The sequence below is a fragment of the Erythrolamprus reginae genome, chromosome 4, assembly GCF_031021105.1.
Source record: "Erythrolamprus reginae isolate rEryReg1 chromosome 4, rEryReg1.hap1, whole genome shotgun sequence".
NCBI lineage: Eukaryota > Metazoa > Chordata > Lepidosauria > Squamata > Dipsadidae > Erythrolamprus > Erythrolamprus reginae.
Window position 1 is genome coordinate 3,832,128 of NC_091953.1, and position 21,085 is coordinate 3,853,212.

At 43.5% G+C, this 21,085-nt stretch overlaps 1 protein-coding gene across 2 annotated transcripts in view; it reads right to left on the bottom strand.

Moving 5' to 3' along the window:
- Positions 1–2,888: 2,888 nt before the first annotated feature.
- ACER3 (alkaline ceramidase 3) overlaps positions 2,889–21,085 on the bottom strand; it is a 57,497-nt gene continuing 39,300 nt past the window's right edge. Inside the window, exons 6-11 of one of the 2 annotated variants that reach the window (XM_070749491.1) lie at positions 19,645–19,680; positions 14,068–14,126; positions 9,661–9,762; positions 8,301–8,405; positions 7,602–7,647; positions 2,889–3,030 (exon numbers count right to left, since the gene is read on the bottom strand). In XM_070749491.1, coding sequence (XP_070605592.1) covers positions 2,977–3,030; positions 7,602–7,647; positions 8,301–8,405; positions 9,661–9,762; positions 14,068–14,126; positions 19,645–19,680 — 402 coding nt within the window. In that variant the 3' untranslated portion in view covers positions 2,889–2,976. Of the gene's footprint in view, positions 3,031–7,294; positions 7,489–7,601; positions 7,648–8,300; positions 8,406–9,660; positions 9,763–14,067; positions 14,127–19,644; positions 19,681–21,085 lie in introns of those variants that run through there. The other variant, XM_070749492.1, reaches the window with a different exon arrangement.

Consider the following 21,085-nt stretch of genomic DNA (forward strand, 5'->3'; position numbering starts at 1 on the left):
AGGAGTGCAAAAAATGTCCCAACGGGCAAACTGGAAGTTTGGAGAAAACAGACTGCCGGTTCGCCTGTTGTGCTGTTTTTCGCACTCTGGAGCCTTCAAGGAAGCTTGAAGAGTGTGAAAAACAGCACAATGGGCAAACCAAACTTTTTTCCAAACTTAGCTGCCCTGAATCCTCTGGGGTTGGGTGGCATAGAAGTCGAATAAATAAATAAACTTCCAGTTTGCCTGTTTGGCCTTTTTTACTGTCCCATGCTGTCCTGAGGCCTGTGTGCAAGCGTGGGGATGAAGGGGACAGGTATTGTGTCAATGCGCAGGGGCTGCGCATACGTGGAGGGGGAATGGGTGTGGGCACATGCGCGCGAACCCAAAAAGGTTCACCATCACTGCATTGGTTGCCGATTAGTTTCCGGTCACAATTCAAAATGTTGGTAATGACCTATAAAGCCCTTCATGGCATCGGACCAGAATACCTCCGGGACCGCCTTCTGCCGCACGAATCCCAGTGACTGGTTAGGTCCCACAGAGTTGGCCTTCTCTGGGTCCTGTCAACTAAACAATGTCATCTGGTGGGATCCAGGGGAAGAGCCTTTTCTGTGATGGCCCTGGCCCTCTGGAATAAACTCCCCCTGGAGATTCGAACTGCCCCCACCCTCCACCCTCCTCAAGACTCTGAAACCCATCTATGTCACCAGGCATGGGGTAATTGATGTATCCCTTGGCTAGTATGATTTATGTGTGGTTATGACTGGGTAGTATTGTTTGTTTTTTAATGATAGGGGTTTTAGCCATAGTTAAGAGTCTTCGGAAAGGGGCGGCATACAAATCTAATAAATTATTATTATTATTATTATTTTAATTATTGGGTTTGTTGTACATTGTTTATTGTTTGCTGTGAGCCGTCCCGAGCCTTTGGAGAGGGGCGGCATACAAATCTAATAAATTATTATTATTATTATTAATTATCACTGCACCAGTGCATTAAGGCATATAACATGGTACAGGTAGTCCATGACTTAACAACCACAATCGAGGGCACAATTTTGGTTGCTACGTAAGACAGTTGAGTTCCTCCCCATTTTATGACATTTTTCTAGCCACAGTTGTTAAGCGAATCACTGCAGCTGTTTGAGTCACACACAGTCGTTAAGCAAATCCGAGGTGGGTCAAACGAGGACCCAGATTGTTGGGGGGCAATATAGGCTGACTCTGTAAACCGCTTACAGAGGGCCTCTAAAAGCCCTGTGAATTGGTATATAAGTCTAAATGCTGTTGCTATTGCTAAATCCGGCTTCCCACAATGACTGTGCTTGTCAGGAAGTCACAAAAACGGATCGCATGACACTCTGCCACCCCGAGGACTCTTGCAACCGTTGTAGATACGAGTCAGTGGTCAAACCTGGTCTGTATTTTTACCACTGGCCATGAGAATGAAAAATGGTAATAAGTCACTTTTTCCAGTACAGTACTGTTGTTAACTTCTCAGAACGATCTCTAAATTAATGGTTGTAAGTCAAGGACTAGCTGCCTCCTTCCTGACATTAATTGTGGAGCCAGTTAGGTGTCTCCTATTTGAATAGTAAATTAGAGGGTTTAACTTATTAAAGTTATGCAATAAAGTGGTCCCTCTACTTAAGAACTTAATTCGTTCCGTGACCAGGTTCTTAAGTAGAAATGTTCTTAAGTAGAAGCAATTTTCCCCATGGGAATCAATGTAAAAGCAAATAATGTGTGCAAACCCATTAGGAAAGAAAGAAAAGCTCGGAATTTGGGTGGGAGGAGGAAGAGTAGGAGGACAGTTGCTGCTGAAGGAAGAAGGGGAGGGGAGGGGAATCAAAAAAATTCAAAACTTTAAGGCTTTAAAATAAAAAAAGAGGGATTCTGAGGCATCGCCCAGAGAAAGGAAAATGCACAGAGCAAAGGGAGTGTTTCTTTTCTCTGGGTGCTGGCAGAGGTTTATTCCATCTCCAAGTGCCCAGAGAAAGGAAAATGCTTCGTTCACTCTGGGCTGCCAAAGCCTCCTTAAGTGCCACCGAAAGGCTCCTCTGGCAGCCCAGAAAAGCCCGAGATGGCCGGGATTAAAGGCAAGAAACTGGCTGGGCCTTTGTGCCGCTCTCAAAATTTCCGGGGAAATTTTTTCCGAGTTCAGGTTCTTGAGTAGAAAATGTTTCTTAAGAAGAGGCAAAAAAATCTTGAACACCTAGTTCTTATCTAGAAAAATTCTTAAGTAGAAGTATTCTTAAGTAGAGGTACCACTGTATTTCCTTTTGTCTTAAGAGTAACCAGTTTTTGGGGATGTAAGGAGAAATTAGCAACCCCCAAAACTCAGCCAAGGAATAGAAATAGCAATTTAGTGATGCTAGACAGAAGAATTTCATACTTGTATGTTAAGTAGTGCACTTCACTTAAATATATATATATATGGAGACCTCCCTGCCTTTAGAGCAAGGGTTTCATTTTGGCAACTTTAGGACTTGTGGACTCCAACTTCCAGAATTCCTCAGGAATTAGGAATTCTGGGAGTTGAAGTCCACAAGTCTTTAAAAGTTGGGAAAACTCTGCCCTAGGACAGTAAAATGGAGTGTGGGTCTTCTTTCGGACCGGATGTGTTTCATGATTCAGAGACAGAAGCATCCAACCACGGAGCGGACATCTTATGGGCCAAATGAAAACTTCAGGAATGACTCCGAGGAATAGAAAAAGCACAGCCTTTCCTTCTGCCCGGGCATTGCCAACCCCAAACCTTCAGAAACCCAAAATATTGTGACACGGCTTTAACGATGCAGGTACTGAGGAAAACCTCCCGTCGAGGGGCGGGTAAGAAGTGAGGGGTGCTTGATCGCTTGGGGTGCTTCGTTGTTCCGGGAGCGGAGGATGAAAGGAAGGAAGGCAGGAAAAAAGACTTCTTTGTAGTGCCAAGAGCTTCCCAGTCAAAGGTCTCCAAAGACGCTGGCAGTTCCTTCTTCGACCTGTGGCTTCTTAGGGCTTCTTCGTTGATTCTACTAAGAGAACAGGCCAAATCCCGAAGATAAACTATTGGAAAAAAAGAAAGAAATTTTTTTTAGGCTGCTGGGAAGAGGAAGGAAGGAAGGAAGGAAAGAAGGAAGGAAGGACAATGGGTGAAGAAGGAAGGAAGAAAAAAAGGAGAATGGGTGAAGAAGGAAGGAAAGAAAGAAGGAAGGAAGGAAGGAAGGAAGGAGAATGGGTGAAGAAGGAAGGAAGAAAAAAAGGAGAATGGGTGAAGAAGGAAGGAAAGAAAGAAGGAAGGAAGGAAGGAGAATGGGTGAAGAAGGAAGGAAGAAAAAAAGGAGAATGGGTGAAGAAGGAAGGAAAGGAAGGAAGGAGAATGGGTGAAGAAGGAAAGAAGGAAGGAAGGAAAGAGAATGGGTGAAGAAGGAAGGAAGGAAAATGGGTGAAGAAGGAAGGAAGGAGAATGGGTGAAGAAGGAAGGAAGAAAAAAAGGAGAATGGGTGAAGAAGGAAGGAAAGGAAGGAAGGAGAATGGGTGAAGAAGGAAAGAAGGAAGGAAAGAGAATGGGTGAAGAAGGAAGGAAGGAAAATGGGTGAAGAAGGAAGGAAGGAAGGAAGGAAGGAGAATGGGTGAAGAAGGAAGGAAGAAAAAAAGGAGAATGGGTGAAGAAGGAAAGAAGGAAGGAAAGAGAATGGGTGAAGAAGGAAGGAAGGAAAATGGGTGAAGAAGGAAGGAAGGAAGGAGAATGGGTGAAAAAGGAAGGAAGGAAGGAAGGAGAATGGGTGAAGAAGGAAGGAAAGGAAGAAAGGAGAATGGGTGAAGAAGGTAGGAAAGAAGGAAGGAAGGAAGGAAGGAAGGAAGGAAACTAACTTACCTCCCTGACGAAGCTCATCTGGTTATTATCAATCTGCAGTAATTACAGATACTGTAGTCCTCGACTTACAACAGTTCATTTAATGACCAAACAAACACCTTGGAAGGACGGAAGGCTGAGTCAACCTGAAGCCGGTGGTGAGATTTGAACTGCTGAACTACAGTTAGCAGTTAGCTGAAGTAGCCTGCAGTGCTGCACTTTAACCACTGTGTCACCCTGGCTTTGGTTTTCCAGCTCGGAAAACCAGAAAAGATGAACATTGTATTTCTGTTTGCATAAAGGATTAATTAAGGTCCAGGAGGGAAGTGTTTTTAATAGGAAAGGGAACACAAGAACAAGGGGACACAATCTGAGGTTAGTTGGGGGAAAGATCAAAAGCAACATGAGAAAATATTTTACTGAAAGAGTAGTAGACCTTTGGGACAAACTTCCAGCAGACGTGGTAGATAAATCCAAAGTAACTGAATTTAAACATGCCTGGGATAAACATAGATCCATCCTAAGATAAAATACAGAAAATAGTATAAGGGCAGACTAGATGGACCAGGAGGTCTTTTTCTGCCGTCAGTCTTCCATGTTTCTATGATTCTATCAATGCTCTAGGTCAGGGTGCCCAACCTTGACACGTTTAAGACCTGCAAACTTCAACTCCCAGGAGAGACCGGGCAGTAGAGGGCAGTGATGGCGAACCTTTTTTCCCTTGGGTGCCGAAAGAGTGTGTGTGAGTGCTATCGCACATGCACGAGTGCCCACACCCATAATTCAACGCCTGGGGAGGCTGGAAACGGCCTGTTTCCCAACTTCTGGTGGGCCCAGTAGGCTCATTTTTCGCCCTTCCCAAGCTCCAAAGGCTTCCCTGGCTCCCATCCCATCAGAAACATAGAAACATAGAAGACTGACGGCAGAAAAAGGCCTCATGGTCCATCTAGTCTTCCCTTATACTATTTCCTGTATTTTATCTTAGGATGGATCTATGTTTATCCCAGGCATGTTTCAATTCAGTTACTGTGGATTTACCAACCACGTCTGCTGGAAGTTTGTTCCAAGGATCTACGACTCTTTCACTCAAATAATATTTTCTCATGTTGCTTTTGATCTTTCCCCCAACTAACTTCAGATTGTGTCCCCTTGTTCTTGGGTTCACTTTCCTATTATAAACACTTCCCTCCTGAACCTTATTTAACCCTTTGACATATTTAAATGTTTCGATCATGTCCCCCCTTTTCCTTCTGTCCTCCAGACTATACAGAAGTTCTCTGGAAGCCAAAAACGCCCTCCCAGGGCCCCTGTGCGATCAAAAAATCAGCTGGCCGGCACACACATGCATGTTGGAGGTGAGCTAGGGCAACGGCTTGTGTGCCACCCCGTGCCATAGGTTCGCCATCACTAGTGTATGGTCTCCTGCTTGAGTGGGTAGATTGGACTAGAACAGTGTTTCCCAACCTTGGCAACTTGAAGATATTTGGACTTCAACTCCCAGAATTCCCCAGCCAGCGGATGCTGGCTGGGGAATTCTGGGAGTTGAAGTCCAACTATCTTCAAGTTGCCAAGGTTGGGAAACACTGGAGACTAGAAGACCTCCAAACTCCCTTCCATCTCTATCCCAATGGATGCTACATTCTTCAGTAACGTTGTGACTTAGAGCGGTCACTAAATGGATAGTTAATAATAATAATAATAATAATAATAATTTATTGGATTTGTATGCCGCCCCTCTCCGTAGACTCTGTAGTTGTAAGTGAAGGGCCAGCTCTGTGCTACCTTTTGCTCCAGGAAGAAAGGCGAATGAATCAAACATCGGCTTGTAGGGTTTTTCCTTTATGGATTTATTTATTTTTTAATTCTTGGCATATTTTGAAGTAAGAAAGCGGTGCTTTGCTTACAGGAAACAACACTGTACATGTGTCTGGGCCTCACATACCAAGGAAGAGCTTCCTTTGATTCAAAAGAGGCCAGGAATCTCAATCAATCAAACAAGACAAGAGAAATATGCTCAGCCGATGTTTCGATAACCTTAATGTCGCAACGTGACCTGACATTCACTCCTCACATCTGTGTGCATTGGAAGAGACAGTCACGTCTGTGTCATATATAGAAGGGGTCTCCAAGCTTGGCTACTTTAAAAGACTTCAAACTTTGCTGGCTGGGGAATTCTGGGAGTTTGAAGACTCTGCCAGGCTTCAAGTTGCCAAGCTCGGAGACCCTGATATAAAACCCCATTAATGCAGATCAAATTTAAGATGTCTGGTGAATTGCAGCCTGACATTTCTCAATATAAAATATAGTATGTGTTCACCAGTAAGGAAATAGCTGCCCTAAGTCTCATGGGATTTGGCGGCATAAAAGTTAATTAGTCCTGGACTTACAACCAGAATTGAGCCTCAAATTTCGGCCGCTGAGGGAGACATGAGTTTTCACCACCTTTCTTTTACTACCGGTGCAGCATCCTCATCTGTACCACTACTGATGCCCTTCGATATGCATGAAACCTGGGGCAGGCGTGCCATAGGTTCGCCCTCACGGACTTAAGAGCCTCAAGACATTTTGGTAGGTTCCCTTAACCAAACTAGAATCTGATTTGGAGTTGCGATCTTCTGACAAGCAGAGTCAATGCAATTGCTATTGTTTTGAATTCACTTAAAAAAAAAAACATGACAAGATGCAATTTTGAATGTTGGCCACTAGAGGGAACTAGAAACATAGAAAAATAGAAACGTGGAAGATTGATGGCAGAAAAAGACTTCCTGGTCCATCTAGTCTGCCCTTATGCTATTTCCTGTATTTTATCCCAGGCATGTTTAAATTCAGTTACTGTGGATTTATCTACCACGTCTGCTGGAAGTTTGTTCCAAGCATCTACTACTCTTTCAGTAAAATAATATTTTCTCATGTTGCTTTTGATCTTTCCCCCAACTAACTCCAGATTGTGTCCCCTTGTTCTTGTGTTCACTTTCCTATTAAAAACACTTCCCTCCTGAACCTTATTTAACCCTTTGACATATTTAAATGTTTCGATCATGTCCCCCCTTTTCCTTCTGTCCTCCAGACTATACAGATTGAGTTAATGAAGTCTTTCCTGATACGTTTTATGCTTAAGACCTTCCAACATTTTTGCAGCCCGTTTTTGGGCCCGTTCAATTTTATCCATATCTTTTTGTAGGTGAGGTCTCCAGAACTTTCCAAATTATTCACTTAATGACTGTGTTCCTAACTTAACAAGCGCAGTGATTCACTTAACAACGGTGGCAAAGAAAGATCGTAAAATGATGCAAAATTTACTTAACAAAAGTTTCATTTAGCAGCAGAAATTTCAGGGCCTCGATTGTGGTCGTAAATCGAGGACTAGCCGTAGTAATAAATCCAACTACATAGCTGAGATTTACCTATCAGCTTTACCTTTCTCGGATGTTTTTTAAGCTGAGGGGCTTGGTGGTAAAATTACAACTCAACAAATTCTTTAGGGGGAAAACAGACATAGTTTATTCTGCACATTTTGGAATCACAAACGCAAGCATTAAATGTGATAAAATCTTTCAACGCAATAAAAGAAAATAAATAGATTTCTGGATGCAGGAAGCCCTGATATCTTCTCCTCAATGTTATATTGACTCTGCAGATTTTATGTATGCCGTAACTTTTGTTTTTCTCTACAATAAATAAAAAAATAAAAAATCACTTATCTACTACTTCAGGTTTGTCCTAAGAAGCCTTTAGCTATTGGGGGAGGGAAGCCCGCTGGACAGAGTCTTTAGCAACTTACCTTGACCTTTGGCCTGTATTTCAGGTAAAGTGTCCGGGAATATAAACTAGAATCAGAAGAAGAAAGGGGAGAAAAGAAGATGAAAAGAAACATTTTGGATAAATCTGAGTCAACATCACTGCCTGATCCTCTCTGGAACTGAGCTCCACCTCTGGGACCAGCTAGGAGGCTATGATCCTCCCTCCCTCCCCATCCATCCATCCATCCATCCATCCATCCATCCATCCATCCATCCATCCATCCATCCATCCAATAACCTCCCTTTCTTCTTCCCTCTCCAATGTCCATCTATTCATCCATCCATCCTTTTCAATATCCCTCCCTTTCACCCTTCATCCATCCTTTCCAATATTCATCCATCCTTCCATCCCCTCTCCAATATATATCCATCCATCCATCCTCTCCAATATCCGTCCATCCATCCATCCATTCCAATGTCCATCCATCCTCCCTCTCCAATATCCACCCACCCACCCACCCACCCACCCACGCATCCTCGCTCTCCAACATCTGTCCATCCATGAGTCCATCCATGTTGTGCAAATCCCTCATCTTCCCAAATATACTACGATGCTACTATGCTGATGTCTTTGCTTGTGGTTGTTTTAACAGCTGAGGGTGATCAACTGTACTTTCAAGGAGCAGGACGCTTACCCCCACCCCCCACCCAAAACCCCCAGGAAAGGAAAGGGAACACACCTGAACAGGATGTGAAGGTAGGAACCGAGTCCCGTGAAGATGTGCCACCAAGCGTGAAACTGCGTGACCACGCCCACGAGAGGAGGCAGCCTCTCACGGAAGCCCCTGTGGAGAGACACAATCGACCAGGTCACACCTGGGCTCCCTGAGGGGTCTCCTAGATCCCAGCCTCCTACAAAGGCCAAGGGACATCAAAGCAAACCCAGGTTTCTTTTGAGAATCCGTAAAAAGCAGCTTTTAAGAATCTGCATCCACTGGCCTTCGAGAGGAGAACCGGGTAAAGTTGTCCAATGGTCAGGCACGTAACCTCCCCGAGGACGAGAGGCTTCCCAGGGATCTAGGAGGTTCCTCATTCCCATACCTGCGGGATCCCCTTTTCTAAGAGTGTATCTACCCATCCAAACAACCAGATACAGCAGAATGGAAATGCCGCAGTTCCTGTGAGCCTGACAGAGTCGGTTGGAGGGGACTAGAAGACAGGCCTTTTCCGTACTGGCCCCTGCTCTTACGGAAGCGGAGTCAAGGCAGGAATCTGATTTTTCGTCAATTTTTTGCTTCTGCACATACGCGGATCGCAAGCGAGATTTTGCCAATTTTCATCAATTTTTTTCCTTCTGCGCGTACACGGAGCGCAAGCGAGATTTCACTGATTTTCATCAATTTTTTGCTTCTGCGCATATGCAGAGCACAAGTGAGATTTCAGCAATTTTGTCATTTTTTGCTTTTGCGCTTACGCGGAGCGCAAGTGAGGTTTCGCCAATTTTCATCAATATTTCGCGGAAGCAAAAATATTGGTGAAAATCGCCACACATGCCCACTGCCGGGACCGCACCATGTAGTGCCGGCGGCAGGCATCCCTTCAGTGTCTGGGTTCCTTCTGGTTCGGACCAGGCCGCCCCGAGTCTACGGAGAGGAGCAACATACAAATCTAATTAAATTAATAAATTAATAAATAAGGTCACCCAAACTGGTAGTGATCCACTGGGGATGTCACATAAATGGACCGGCCGATGCCAGTCTGTGCGCGCCATCTTTTTTTTCAGTTGTTGTTCAGCTGCTTGAAAAACGACCCTCCCGCTCGCCCATCCCTGGGTTAGTACTGGTCTTTCTTTCTTCCCCCGAAGCACAGCTGTGTTTCAGGCTGATGCCAGCTCCTGAGCACGTGTAGAAGTCTAAATGCATGAGGGGATGCGAGCGCATGGGTGCAAAATGTCACAATGAAAAGAGGGGGAAGGTAAGTGAAACCTCCCCCTGACTTAGCAGGATGGTCCTGGCTTTTCACGCCTGACCCAAACGGATGGGAAGAGACAGGTAGAAAGTAGAGGGCGAAATAGCCACCCCGCCTCTGAAGTTCACCTACCGCAATTTCTCGCAGAAAATGTTGTCTACGTTCCAGAGGAGGAAGCCCAGGAGGAAAACTGTGAGGGACGTGTAGCCCAACCCTCGGAGCCAAGGGTAAACCCTGGAAGGAAGGAGAGAAGGACCGGATTAAACTTCTGAAAGCAATTTGGGGCCTTGTGTCATTCTGCTATTTTGGAACAGGCCTACATTATGAAGATTTTTTCTTTAAAAAAAATGTATACATTTTTTTTCTTTAATCAATATCAACTTTATTTGATTAGTCAATCGACCATATCAAAGCGAGAAAAAGGACCACATCGGTCGTCATAAAACTGTGACTGGTTAAAATACAATAAAATTGGCTGAAATAGAGGGAATTTGAATAAATAATAAGTTAAAATGCAGTATAATATGCTGAAATTGAGTAGTAAAACATGGGAATATAACTCGTGCAAAGGATTATATTAAACAAATCTAAGATACTGATATAAAATATTCTTAAGTAAGTTCATCTCCTTTGCATGCCACCCCAATTAATATGTTCTATAAAACGTATTCTCATCTGAACAGCCCTGACTATAAACTTAGCGGTTCTAGAAACTACATATATATTTGTACCCTGAAGAAAATATGATAATTGTTTATTACAGTCCCAGTATATGATTTTGTCAAGTAGGGGCTGTAAATACTGAGGTCTTACTGAGGAGTATAGTTTACAATTGAGGAGCACATGTGCAATGTCTTCTATTTCTGGTGCACCGCAAATGCATGTTCTCTCAAAATATGGTACTTGGTGGAATCGTCCATATTTGACCATAGAATCTAACTGCTCAAATCTTGCTCTAGTGAGTGCTGTTCTATGGTATTGGGTCAGACCCATTGTCAGGTATTTTTCTAGGTGAAAGGCTGTTTTGTTCTTGGCTAACCATTTCAGTGACCTGCACTTAGAAAGTACCTCCATATCAGTTTGGCTTTAATCAATGTAAGTGCTTAGTCTGAGTCAATTTACTTATAAAAGATCTTAATAATGATGCTAATGGTAACCGTAATGATAGTAATAGTAATATATTGTTTACTAATATAAAATGATATTTCTTTTTTTAATAACATTTTTAAATTTTCTTTTCTTTAAAAACAATGATACAATAATACTTTGAGTAATTCTGCATTGTTACAGATTTCCATTTTCTCTATCTAAAATCACATATTTCTCTATAGAAAATATTTCCATTTTCTCTAAACGTCACATTACGCAATTTCAGTGCTGTTTGTAATTTTGAGCAGTCACTAAACGAATGGTCGCAAGTTGAGGACTCCCTGCATTTGAGGCTTAGGAGGCCGAAATATGGGTGCCGCTCGATGTATAGAACCATAATTCTGCTCCAAATTTCCCTTACGAAGCGGGGCAACTTGTGAAATGCAAAATTTACATTTTGGTATACAGGTAGTCTTCGACTTACGACCACAACTGAGCCCCTAATTTTTGTTGCTAAGCAAAACTTGGTCGCCAAGCATGCTTTGCCCCATTCTACAACTTTTTGTGCCACCCTTATTAAGTGTGAATCGCTACAGTTATTTAGGAAGCTAAGAAAATCTGGCTCCCCCATTGACTATGCTATATAGAGCGCTGGTGAGACCACATTTGGAATACTGTGTTCAGTTCTGGAGACCTCATGTACAAAAAGATATTGACAAAATTGAATGGGTCCAAAGACGGGCTACAAGAATGGTGGAAGGTCTTAAGCATAAAACGTATCAGGAAAGACTTAATGAACTCCATCTGTAGAGTCTGGAGGACAGAAGGAAAAGGGGGGACATGATCGAAACATTTAAATATATTAAAGGGTTAAATAAGGTCCAGGAGGGAAGTGTTTTTAATAGGAAAGTGAACACAAGAACAAGGGGACACAATCTGAAGTTAGTTGGGGGAAAGATCAAAAGCAGAAAATATTATTTTACTGAAAAAGTAATAGATCCTTGGAACAAACTTCCAGCAGACGTGGTTGGTAAATCCACAGTAACTGAATTTAAACATGCCTGAGATAAACATATATCCATTGTAAGATAAAATACAGAAAATAGTATAAGGGCAGACTAGATGGACCATGAGGTCTTTTTCTGCCGTCAGTCTTCTATGTTTCTATGCTTATCAGAAGGTTGCAAAAGAGGATCGCACGACTCTGGGATGCTTTAACCGTCATAAATGCGAGTCACTGGCCAAATCAGTGGCCGAATTTTGACCACAAAGAGTGTAGGGATGCTGCAGCGGTCGTTAAGTGTGAAAAACAGTCCTAAAATTCCTTTTTTTCCACTAAATGAACTGTTATAGGTCTACCCATATACAGAATCAAAGCAGCTAGACCTGGATGGAGAAACTCCCTGGTACTTGGCCACTCGCTGATCAGCCTAGTAAACCTGCGCTCCCATTTTAATTCTGCAGCCGGGATTCACAATAGTTTACAAGCCGCGGTGATAGGGTTGTCCCTACACAAACAGTGGAGCTGTAGGCTATTTTTTTTTTCCTGGTTACCAAACCCACAGAGCCAATTCCCAGGCAGTGGAGCAACAGGAAGGCAGATTGTTATCAGAAAATCAGCCATTCAAATTTATCTTGCTGCAATTCACACCTGTTGCTGAAGCTGCAGCCACCTCCTTACTTAGTAGTTAACACTACAGTAGTACCTCTAGATACGAGCTGCTCCACATGCAAGTATTCCAAGATACGAGCCACGATGGGAGCGAAATTTCTGTTCCAGACCCGAGCTCAAATTCGGGAGACGAGATGAGCTTCCACTAGGTGGCGCAAGAATCCTTGCTTTTGGTTATCTCGGAGGGGGAAAACAAAGTCTAAAGCCATTTGTTCCAGATACGAGCTGATCGACATACGAGCTCCGTTCTGGAACGAATTAAACTCGTATCTAGAGGTACTACTGTATTGGTGTTAGTCGCAAAGTCGTGTCCAACCCATCGCAACCCCATGGACAATGCTCCTCCAGGCCTTTCTGTCCTCTGGAGTCCACTGAAGCTCACGCCGACTGCTTCAGGCACTCCATCCAGCCACCCCGTTTTCCATTGTCCCGTTCTTTTGCCTTCCATCGTTCCCAGCATTAGGCTCTTCTTCTCCAAGGAGTCCTTCCTTCTCATTAAGTGGCCAAAGTATTTGAGTTCCATCCTCAGGATCTGGCCTTCTAAAGAGCAGTCAGGGTTTATCTCCTCTGGGACTGACCGGTTGGGTCGCCTTGCAGTCCAAGGGACTCGCAGGAGTCTTCTCCAGCAACAGAGTTCATAGGCCTCCATTCTTTAAGAACCTAAGAACCTAAGAAGAGCCCTGCTGAATCAGGCCAAAGCCCATCGAGTCCAGCATTCTGTGTCCCACAGTGGCCCTCTAATTGTCCATGGGGATCTTGAGCAGAAAGAGAAGGCAAGACCCTCCCTTTCCCTTGACCCCCAACAAATGGGACCCAAGGGAACCCTGCCTGCCTCAACCAACATAGAGGTGGCACATGGACATCCATTTCAATGATACACTTGGCATCCATGAATCTTTCTAATCCTGCCTTGAAGCTATCCAGGCTGACAGCTGTCACAACCTCTTCTGGAAGGGAATCCCATCAACCAAGGACCCTCTGGGTGAAGAAATATTTCCCTTGATTTGTCCTCACTTTCTTACCTATGAGCTTTAGGGAGGGCCCCCTCGTCCTAGTATTGTGTGATAGAGAAAATAATTTTTCTCTATCCACCTTTTCTATCCCATGCATGATTTTATACACTTCGATCAAGTCACCCCTTCAACGCCGCCTTTCAAGGCTGAAGAGACCAAGGCCTTGCAACCTGGTTTCACAAGGGAGGGGCTTTGGCCCTCAGCCTTCCTTATGGTCCAACTTTCACAGCCATCCAACTGGGAAAACCACAGCCTTGACTAGATGCAGTTTTGTTGGCAGGATGCTGTCTCTGCTTTTTAGTATGCTGTCTAGCTTTGTCATAGCTTTCCTCCCCAGGAGCAAACTTCTTTTAATTTCATGGCTGTAGTCCCCATAATTTGTAGTGATCTTAGAGCCCAACAAAATAAAATCTGTCACTACCTATTTGCCAGGAATTGAGAAGGCCGGATGCCACTTATTTTTGGAACAAAGAGCCCCTTGAAACAGAGAAAGGTAAGGTTTTCTTAATGTTGAGTTTCAAGACAACTTTTTCACTCTCGTTCTTCCTCCGTATCAAGGGGTTCTTTAGTTCCTCTTCAACTTTCTGCCATTAGCATGGTATCATCTAGTTATCTGAGGTTGTTGATATTTCCCCCGGCAATCTTAATTCAATCTGATATTTCTCCTGGCAATCTTAATAACATCATTAGTATAAGTCAGGTCCCTTTCAACTCTAATAAATGAATGAATAAATAAAATAAATAAGTAGTTAACTCTTTACTTACCATAACACTATATACACGGAGCGTAAGACTAGAACAGCCACCAAGGTCCCATACATAACCTAGGGAGGGAGGGAGAGAAAGAGAGATATGTTTTATGAATGCGTTAGTATAATATCTGAAACGCAGCACTTATTTTTACAACAGAATCAGGCATGATGAAACTTCCTGGCTTATTTTTTTTCTATATTTCTCCTTTGGTTTTGAACGAAAATTTCATCTATTTGGAATGAAATTCCCGAATGAGGTTGAAGCAGAAACTAACCTGACTGTACTGAAACGAATAGACTTACTTTGAGAATCAATGATAAAGAAGATTCGGAGTCAATGTTCCCTCTAATTTTTTTTCGGTGTGGGCGGAAAAGTATAGTGTCTGAGCGACAGTCCCTTTGGGACTGGGCGGCATAGAAGTATAAACAAACAAACAAACAAATAAGAAAAAAATTCCCTTCTTTTTTTATTAAAAGAAATTAATAATAAAACAAAACCAAAATCTATTAGTATTATTACTATCTTCTCCTCTTTTTCCATCCCTGTCTCCTCCCCCCCATTTGTGTGTGTGTGTATGTGTGTGTGTGTGTGTGTGAACTCTTGAACCATTTCCAATAATAGGTGAGCTATTGGAAGTGGTTCAAGAGTTCACACACACACACACACACATGCACACACAAACAGCTGGTTTTTTTTTTCTCTGTTAATATTTCTGTTAAATAATACATTCGCTGGCTGGGGAATTCTGGGAGTTGAAGTCCAAATATCTTCAAGTTGCCAAGCTTGGGAAACACTGCTTTAAGCGACCAAAAAGGGCATTAAATGACATCTCGTGCAAGTAGCGCTCAACTTAACAACGGTTCATTTAGTGATCCTTCGAAGTTACAATGGCACTGGAAAAAGGGACTTATGGCCGTTTTGCACGATTACGACCATTTGCACCTGATCAAAATCCAGTCACCGTGTCCCGGGATCATGTGATCCCCTTTGGCAACCTTCGGACAAGCAAAGTTCATGCGGAAGCTAGATTCGCTTCACCACTGTGTGACTCACTTTAAAAACGGCAGTGATTCACTAAACAGCGGCGGCAAGCCAAATTCGTAAAATGGGGCCAAAACAACGTAAATTTCAGGTTCCGCTGTGGTCGTCCATCATGTAGGGCAGTGTTTCCCAAACTTTTGACATATGGGGCTACCTTTGAAAAGTGTTCGGAAACTTCAGATCGTGCAGAATGCAGCTGCGAGTGCTATCATGGGCTTTCCCAAAAATGCCCATGTTACACCAACACTCAGCAGTCTGCATTGGTTGCCGATCAGTTTCCGGTCACAATTCAAAGTGTTGGTTATGACCTATAAAGCCCTTCATGGCAGCGGACCAGAATATCTCTGCGACCGCCTTCTGCTGCACGAATCCCAGCAACCAGTTAGGTCCCACAGAGTTGGCCTTCTCCGGGTCCCGTCAACAAAACAATGTCGTTTAGGGAAAAGCCTTCTCTGTGGGGGCCCCGGCCCTCTGGAACCAACTCCCCCCGGAGATTAGAATTGCCCCCACCTTCCTTGCCTTTCGTAAGCTCCTTAAAACCCACCTCTGCCGTCAGGCATGCGGGAACTGAGATATTCTTTCCCCCTAGGCCTTTACAATTTACGCATGGTATGTTTGTTTGTAGGGATGTTTGGTTTTATAGATAAGGGTTTTTTAGTTGTTTTAGTATTGGATTTACATGCTGGTTTTTTTATTACTGTTGTTAGCCGCCCCGAGTCTACGGAGAGGGGTGGCATACAAATCCAATAAGTAAGTAAGTAAGTAAGTAAGTAAGTAAGTAAGTAAGTAAGTAAGTAAGTAAGTAAGTAAGTATTAAATAAATAAATGTGTCCCTCTTCTATAATTTTCGTAACGCTTAGTACCCCTCGTCAAAAAAAAAAATGGATGTATTTTAATAACAATCAAAATATATTTATTTATTCCTTTTTTTGGTACATACACAAAATGATAATAAACGAAAAATAAAATTATTCATAATAAAATATAAATAAAAGTTATATTATAAATAACATTTCTTTGGACCAATGAGAAGGATGAAATTGTTTGTGCTGAGATGACAGATTGTCATAATTTGGTTCCCAGGTTGTTAATTTTAACCTGAGATGCGGTTCCACCTCCAATAGTCTGTTCCCTTTTTCCCCCCGACTACAAATGCTGAAAAATGCAACTTCACATAAATATGAAGTTGGAAAAGGCAAGATGCATTTCAGAACTTTTTCTGAACGCGTACCCACCTACCCCCAAATTCTTGCCGTACCCCTGGTACCCGTGTTTCCCCGAAAGTAAGACAGTGTCTTACTTTCTTTTTACCCCCAAAAGCCCCACTATGTCTTACTTTCGGGGTATGTCTTACATTGGAAAAAAATTGAAAGGGTCGCGTTCCCGAAGGCATCTCCCCAGAGTCCAGAAGGGCAGCCGCGGGACAGGAGCCTCGTGAGCCCTTTTCCAAGTTCAACCTCAGGGCTCCAAGCGGCGTGCACGCGTGGAGCCGCAGACGCGTGTCGGGGAAGCGTGTGTCTGGAGGGGAGGAGCCACTCTGCGCAGTTGGGCAGCCCCACCTGCCTGCCGGAAAGGAGGCGGGCGAAGGAGGGCGCAGCTCCGGCCGCTCGCCTCGGAGCCGGTCGGCCTCGCTGGCCGCTTGCAGCCAAGCCTCGGCAGGACTCGGTTGCTGGGACGAGCACCTTCGCTGCAAGCCGCCGCCTGCTCGGCTCGCTTCGGACCAGCGCCGTCCTTCGCTTTGCCAAGCCGGGGAAGAGGCGGTGGCGCCGCGGCGAGGCGAAGGCGAGGGGCGCGCGGGGAGCTTGGAAGCGACGTCATCGGGCTCCCCCCCCGGCAATACCCCCGTGTTTCCCCAAAAGTAAGACATATGTCTTACTTTCGGGGTATGGCTTATATTAGCCGACCCCCCTGAAACCCCCGATACGTCTTACAATCGGGGGTGTCTTACTATCGGGGAAACAGGGTAGTAAGCGTACAACCCTTTGGGAACCACTGCTGTAAGGTAAAGGGCACCTGCGTGGCTTTAGAAGAAATATACAGCCTCCCTCTGTTTACGTAGTGAAACGCCCTCCTCAAACCTGCTGGACTACAACTCCCATCACGAGCGAACAAAGGCAAAAAGGCTCAGTTACCTAATGACAGACTGCATCGACTTTCAAAACCCAACCCTTGCAAAATAGGTGCTAATAATTAAGAGGGTTGTTTTGGCCCAAGACTTCCTGAGGGGTTATTTATATTGGGCTTACTACAAGCACAATATCTGGAACAACTAATGCCGGGAGGGCAAAGTTTAATTGTGTGTTAAACCATGCAAATTATTTCTGCAGGGGCAGCCTTCCAGTCTCTGCTTTGTTTGGCAAAGAGGATTCCAGACTTGCTAATATGGGCATTAGCCCAGTGGGATACCAATCCATTTTAAAAATTGTGTTGAAAGACAAGTTCCCATCCCTTTTCTGCCCATGCAAAGTGATTTATTCAGAAATTAAAAAAAGGGAAGGCAGTTGATTGAGAGGCAAACAGACGGGAAAAGAAAACAGGGCCAAGGAGAATTCTAACCACTTAGTTGTCTTGGTGTTTAAGAAATCCAAGGATAGATAGATAGATAGATAGATAGATAGATAGATAGATAGATAGATAGATAGATAGATTAGATAGATAGATAGATAGATTAGATAGATAGATAGATTAGATAGATAGATAGATTAGATAGATAGATAGATAGATAGATTAGATAGATAGATAGATAGATAGATAGATAGATAGATAGATAGATAGATAGATACTGCTCAAAAAAATAAAGGGAACACTCAAAGAACGCATCCTAGATCTGAATGAATGAAATACAGTAATACCTCGTCTTACGAACTTAATTGGTTCCGGAAGTAGGTTTGTAAGGCGAAAAGTTCGTAAGACTAAACATTGTTTCCCATAGGAAACAATGTAAAAGCGATCAATGCGTGGAAAAAGAAAAAAAAAATCGCAAAATGGCGCTCCACTGGCCACCACTGACTAGCTGTCACCTTTTAAAACAGCCGGGGGGCTTCTCGGCATTCTCTCGAACCCAAACCTGAACTTTTTGGGTTCGGGTTCGGGAGGCCGCCGATAAGTGCTGCTGCTGGGCTGTCACCTTCTGAAACAGCTGGGGGGCTTCTCGGCGTTCTCCCGAACGCCGAACCCGGAAGTTTGGGTTCGGGTTCGGCATTCGGAAGAACGCTGAGAAGCCCCCCAGCTGTTTCAGAAGGTGACAGCCTGGCAGCAGCACTTATCGGCGGCCTCCCGAACCCGAACCCAAAAAGTTCGGGTTCGGGAGAACGCCGAGAAGCCCCCCGGCTGTTTTAAAAGGTGACAGCTGGGCGGCGGCGCCCAGCGGAGCGCCATTTTGCAATCTGCGGTGGGTTCGTAAGCCGAAAAAAGTTCATAAGAAGAGACAAAAAATTTCTGAACCCTGGGTTCGTATCACGAGGGGTTCGTATCACGAGGTACCACTCTATTCTCATTTATGTACGGTATGCTTGTGTTGTATAGTTTTAATGATGGGTTTTAGATGTTTTTAAATATTAATTTGTTATATTGTTATTATTGTTGCTGTGAGCCGCCAAGTCTGCAGAGAGGGGCGGCATACAAATCTAAAAAATTATTATTATTATTATTTATTATTATTATTGAATACTTTGTTCTGTACAAAGTTGAATGTACATAACAGCATCTGAAATTGATTGTCAATCAGTGTTGCTTCTTAAGTGGACAGTTTGATTTCACAAAGTTTGATTTACTTGGAGTTATATTGTGTTGTTTAAGTATTCTCTTTATTTTTTTGAGCAGTGTGTGTGTATTTGTACACTGTGACAATCACTAAGTATTTTACTCCATGATTCTCAACAAATGTATCTTTTCTTTTATGTAAACTGAGAGCATCTGCACCAAAAGCAAATTTCTTGGGTGTTCAATCACACTTGGCCAATTAGGAAGTCTATTTTATTCTATATTGACAAATATTGACAAAATTGAACGGGTCCAAAGACGGGCTACAAAAATGGTGGAAGGTCTTAAGCATAAAACGTATCAGGAAAGAGTTCATGAACTCCATCTGTATAGTCTGGAGGACAGAAGGAAAAGGGGGGACATGATCGAAACATTTAAATATGTTAAAGGGTTAAATAAGGTCCAGGAGGGAAGCGTTTTTAATAGGAAAGTGAACACAAGAACAAGGGGACACAATCTGAAGTTAGTTGGGGGAAAGATCAAAAGCAACATGAGAAAATAGTATTTTACTGAAAGAGTAGTAGATCCTTGGAACAAACTTCCAGCAGACGTGGTAGATAAATCCACAGTCACTGAATGTAAACATGCCTGGGATAAACATATATCCATCCTAAGATAAAATACAGAAAATAGTATAAGGGAAGACTAGATGGACCATGAGGTCTTTTTCTGCCGTCAGACTTCTATGTTTCTACATCTACATTGACCAGATTAGGAAATGAAGGAGGGAAAATGGACACGTCAATAACATTTCCTAAATTGAAACAGAAAGAAAGAAACAATTACCTGGTGGAATACAGGCTGTTTCCAGTTTAGGTATACCTGCAAAAAAGCAAACACAAGACATTATCATCTGCTTTGGACTGATGGATAAACAATTGGAGGAAAGTCATGGATGTTTTCCTATATGATGAACTGCAGCAATATTATTTTATTTCATTTAGTGTTAGTCTATTCTATTCTGTCCTATTCTATTCTATGCTATGCTATTCTACTCTACTCTGTTCTCTCTATCTTGATATTTTAGTCTAAAATATTCTAAGCTATGCTGGCTGGACCCCGTTTCTTAAGCCCGGCAACTTAAAAGATGCGTGGACCACATGTTAGCTGGGGAATTCTGGGAGATTTGTCCATATATCTTCAAGTTACTAAGGTTGAGAAACACTGATTAGATCAGGAGTGTCAAACTCAAAGGCCAAGGGCCACATCTGGTCCAAAGGGTACTTAGATCTGGGACCATGGGGCCACCTGGAAACAGCGAAGGACCAGCTTGTGGTGCCTCTGCTGGCAAACACAGAGATCAGGAGGGCTTCATGCAGGATCCTTGGCCTCCATTTTTGGCTACGATGGCTTCCTGCAGCCCTTTGCTTATGAAAACGGAGCCCCAAACTCCATTTTTTGCTGGGAGGGGGATGCAGGATGTCCACGCCCACCCCAGCCACGCCCACCAGCCTGGACCCTTCCAATACTGTTAATCTGTTAAATCTGTTTCAGTTCTCCAGCCAGCAAGGAGACCATTGGTCTAAACCAGGGGTGTCGAACTCGATTTCATTCATTGAGGGTTGCGTCGGGGTTGTGGTCCCTGAGCTCAAACCACAACCCCGACGCGGCCCTCAATGAATGAAATCAAGTTCAACACCCCTGGTTTAGACCAATGATCTCCTTGCTGGCTGGAGAACTGAAACAGATTTAACAGATTAACAGTACTGGAAGGGTCCTTGGAGGTCATCTAGTCCAACCCCCTGCCTAAATTCTGGGAGTTGAAGTCCATATATATCTTCAAGATTGAGAAATATGGCTTGGGAGGGCACTAAGCTACAAAGAAGCTCAACTGCATTTTGCATTACTTGGACCACATTTTACTCCCTTTTCCTCTTCTTACTTCCCCCCTTCCCAATTTAATTTAATTTAATTTAATTTAATAATTTAATTTAATAATTTAATTTAATTTAATTGATTTATAAGCCGCCCAATTCCTGCTGGGCTCTGGGTGGCGATTTGCTAGGACGATACCTAGATGTTCGCTGGCCAGATTGATGCTACGCTATATACCTCCGAGACCGCCTTGTGCTACATGAGTCCCAGCGACCCATTAGGTCACACAGAGTTGGCCTTCTCCAGGTCCCGTCAACTAGACAATGTCGTTTGGCGGCACCTAAGAGAAGAGCCTTCTCTGTGGGGGCCCCAGCCCTTTGGAATCAGCTCCCCCTGGAGATTCGTACTGCCC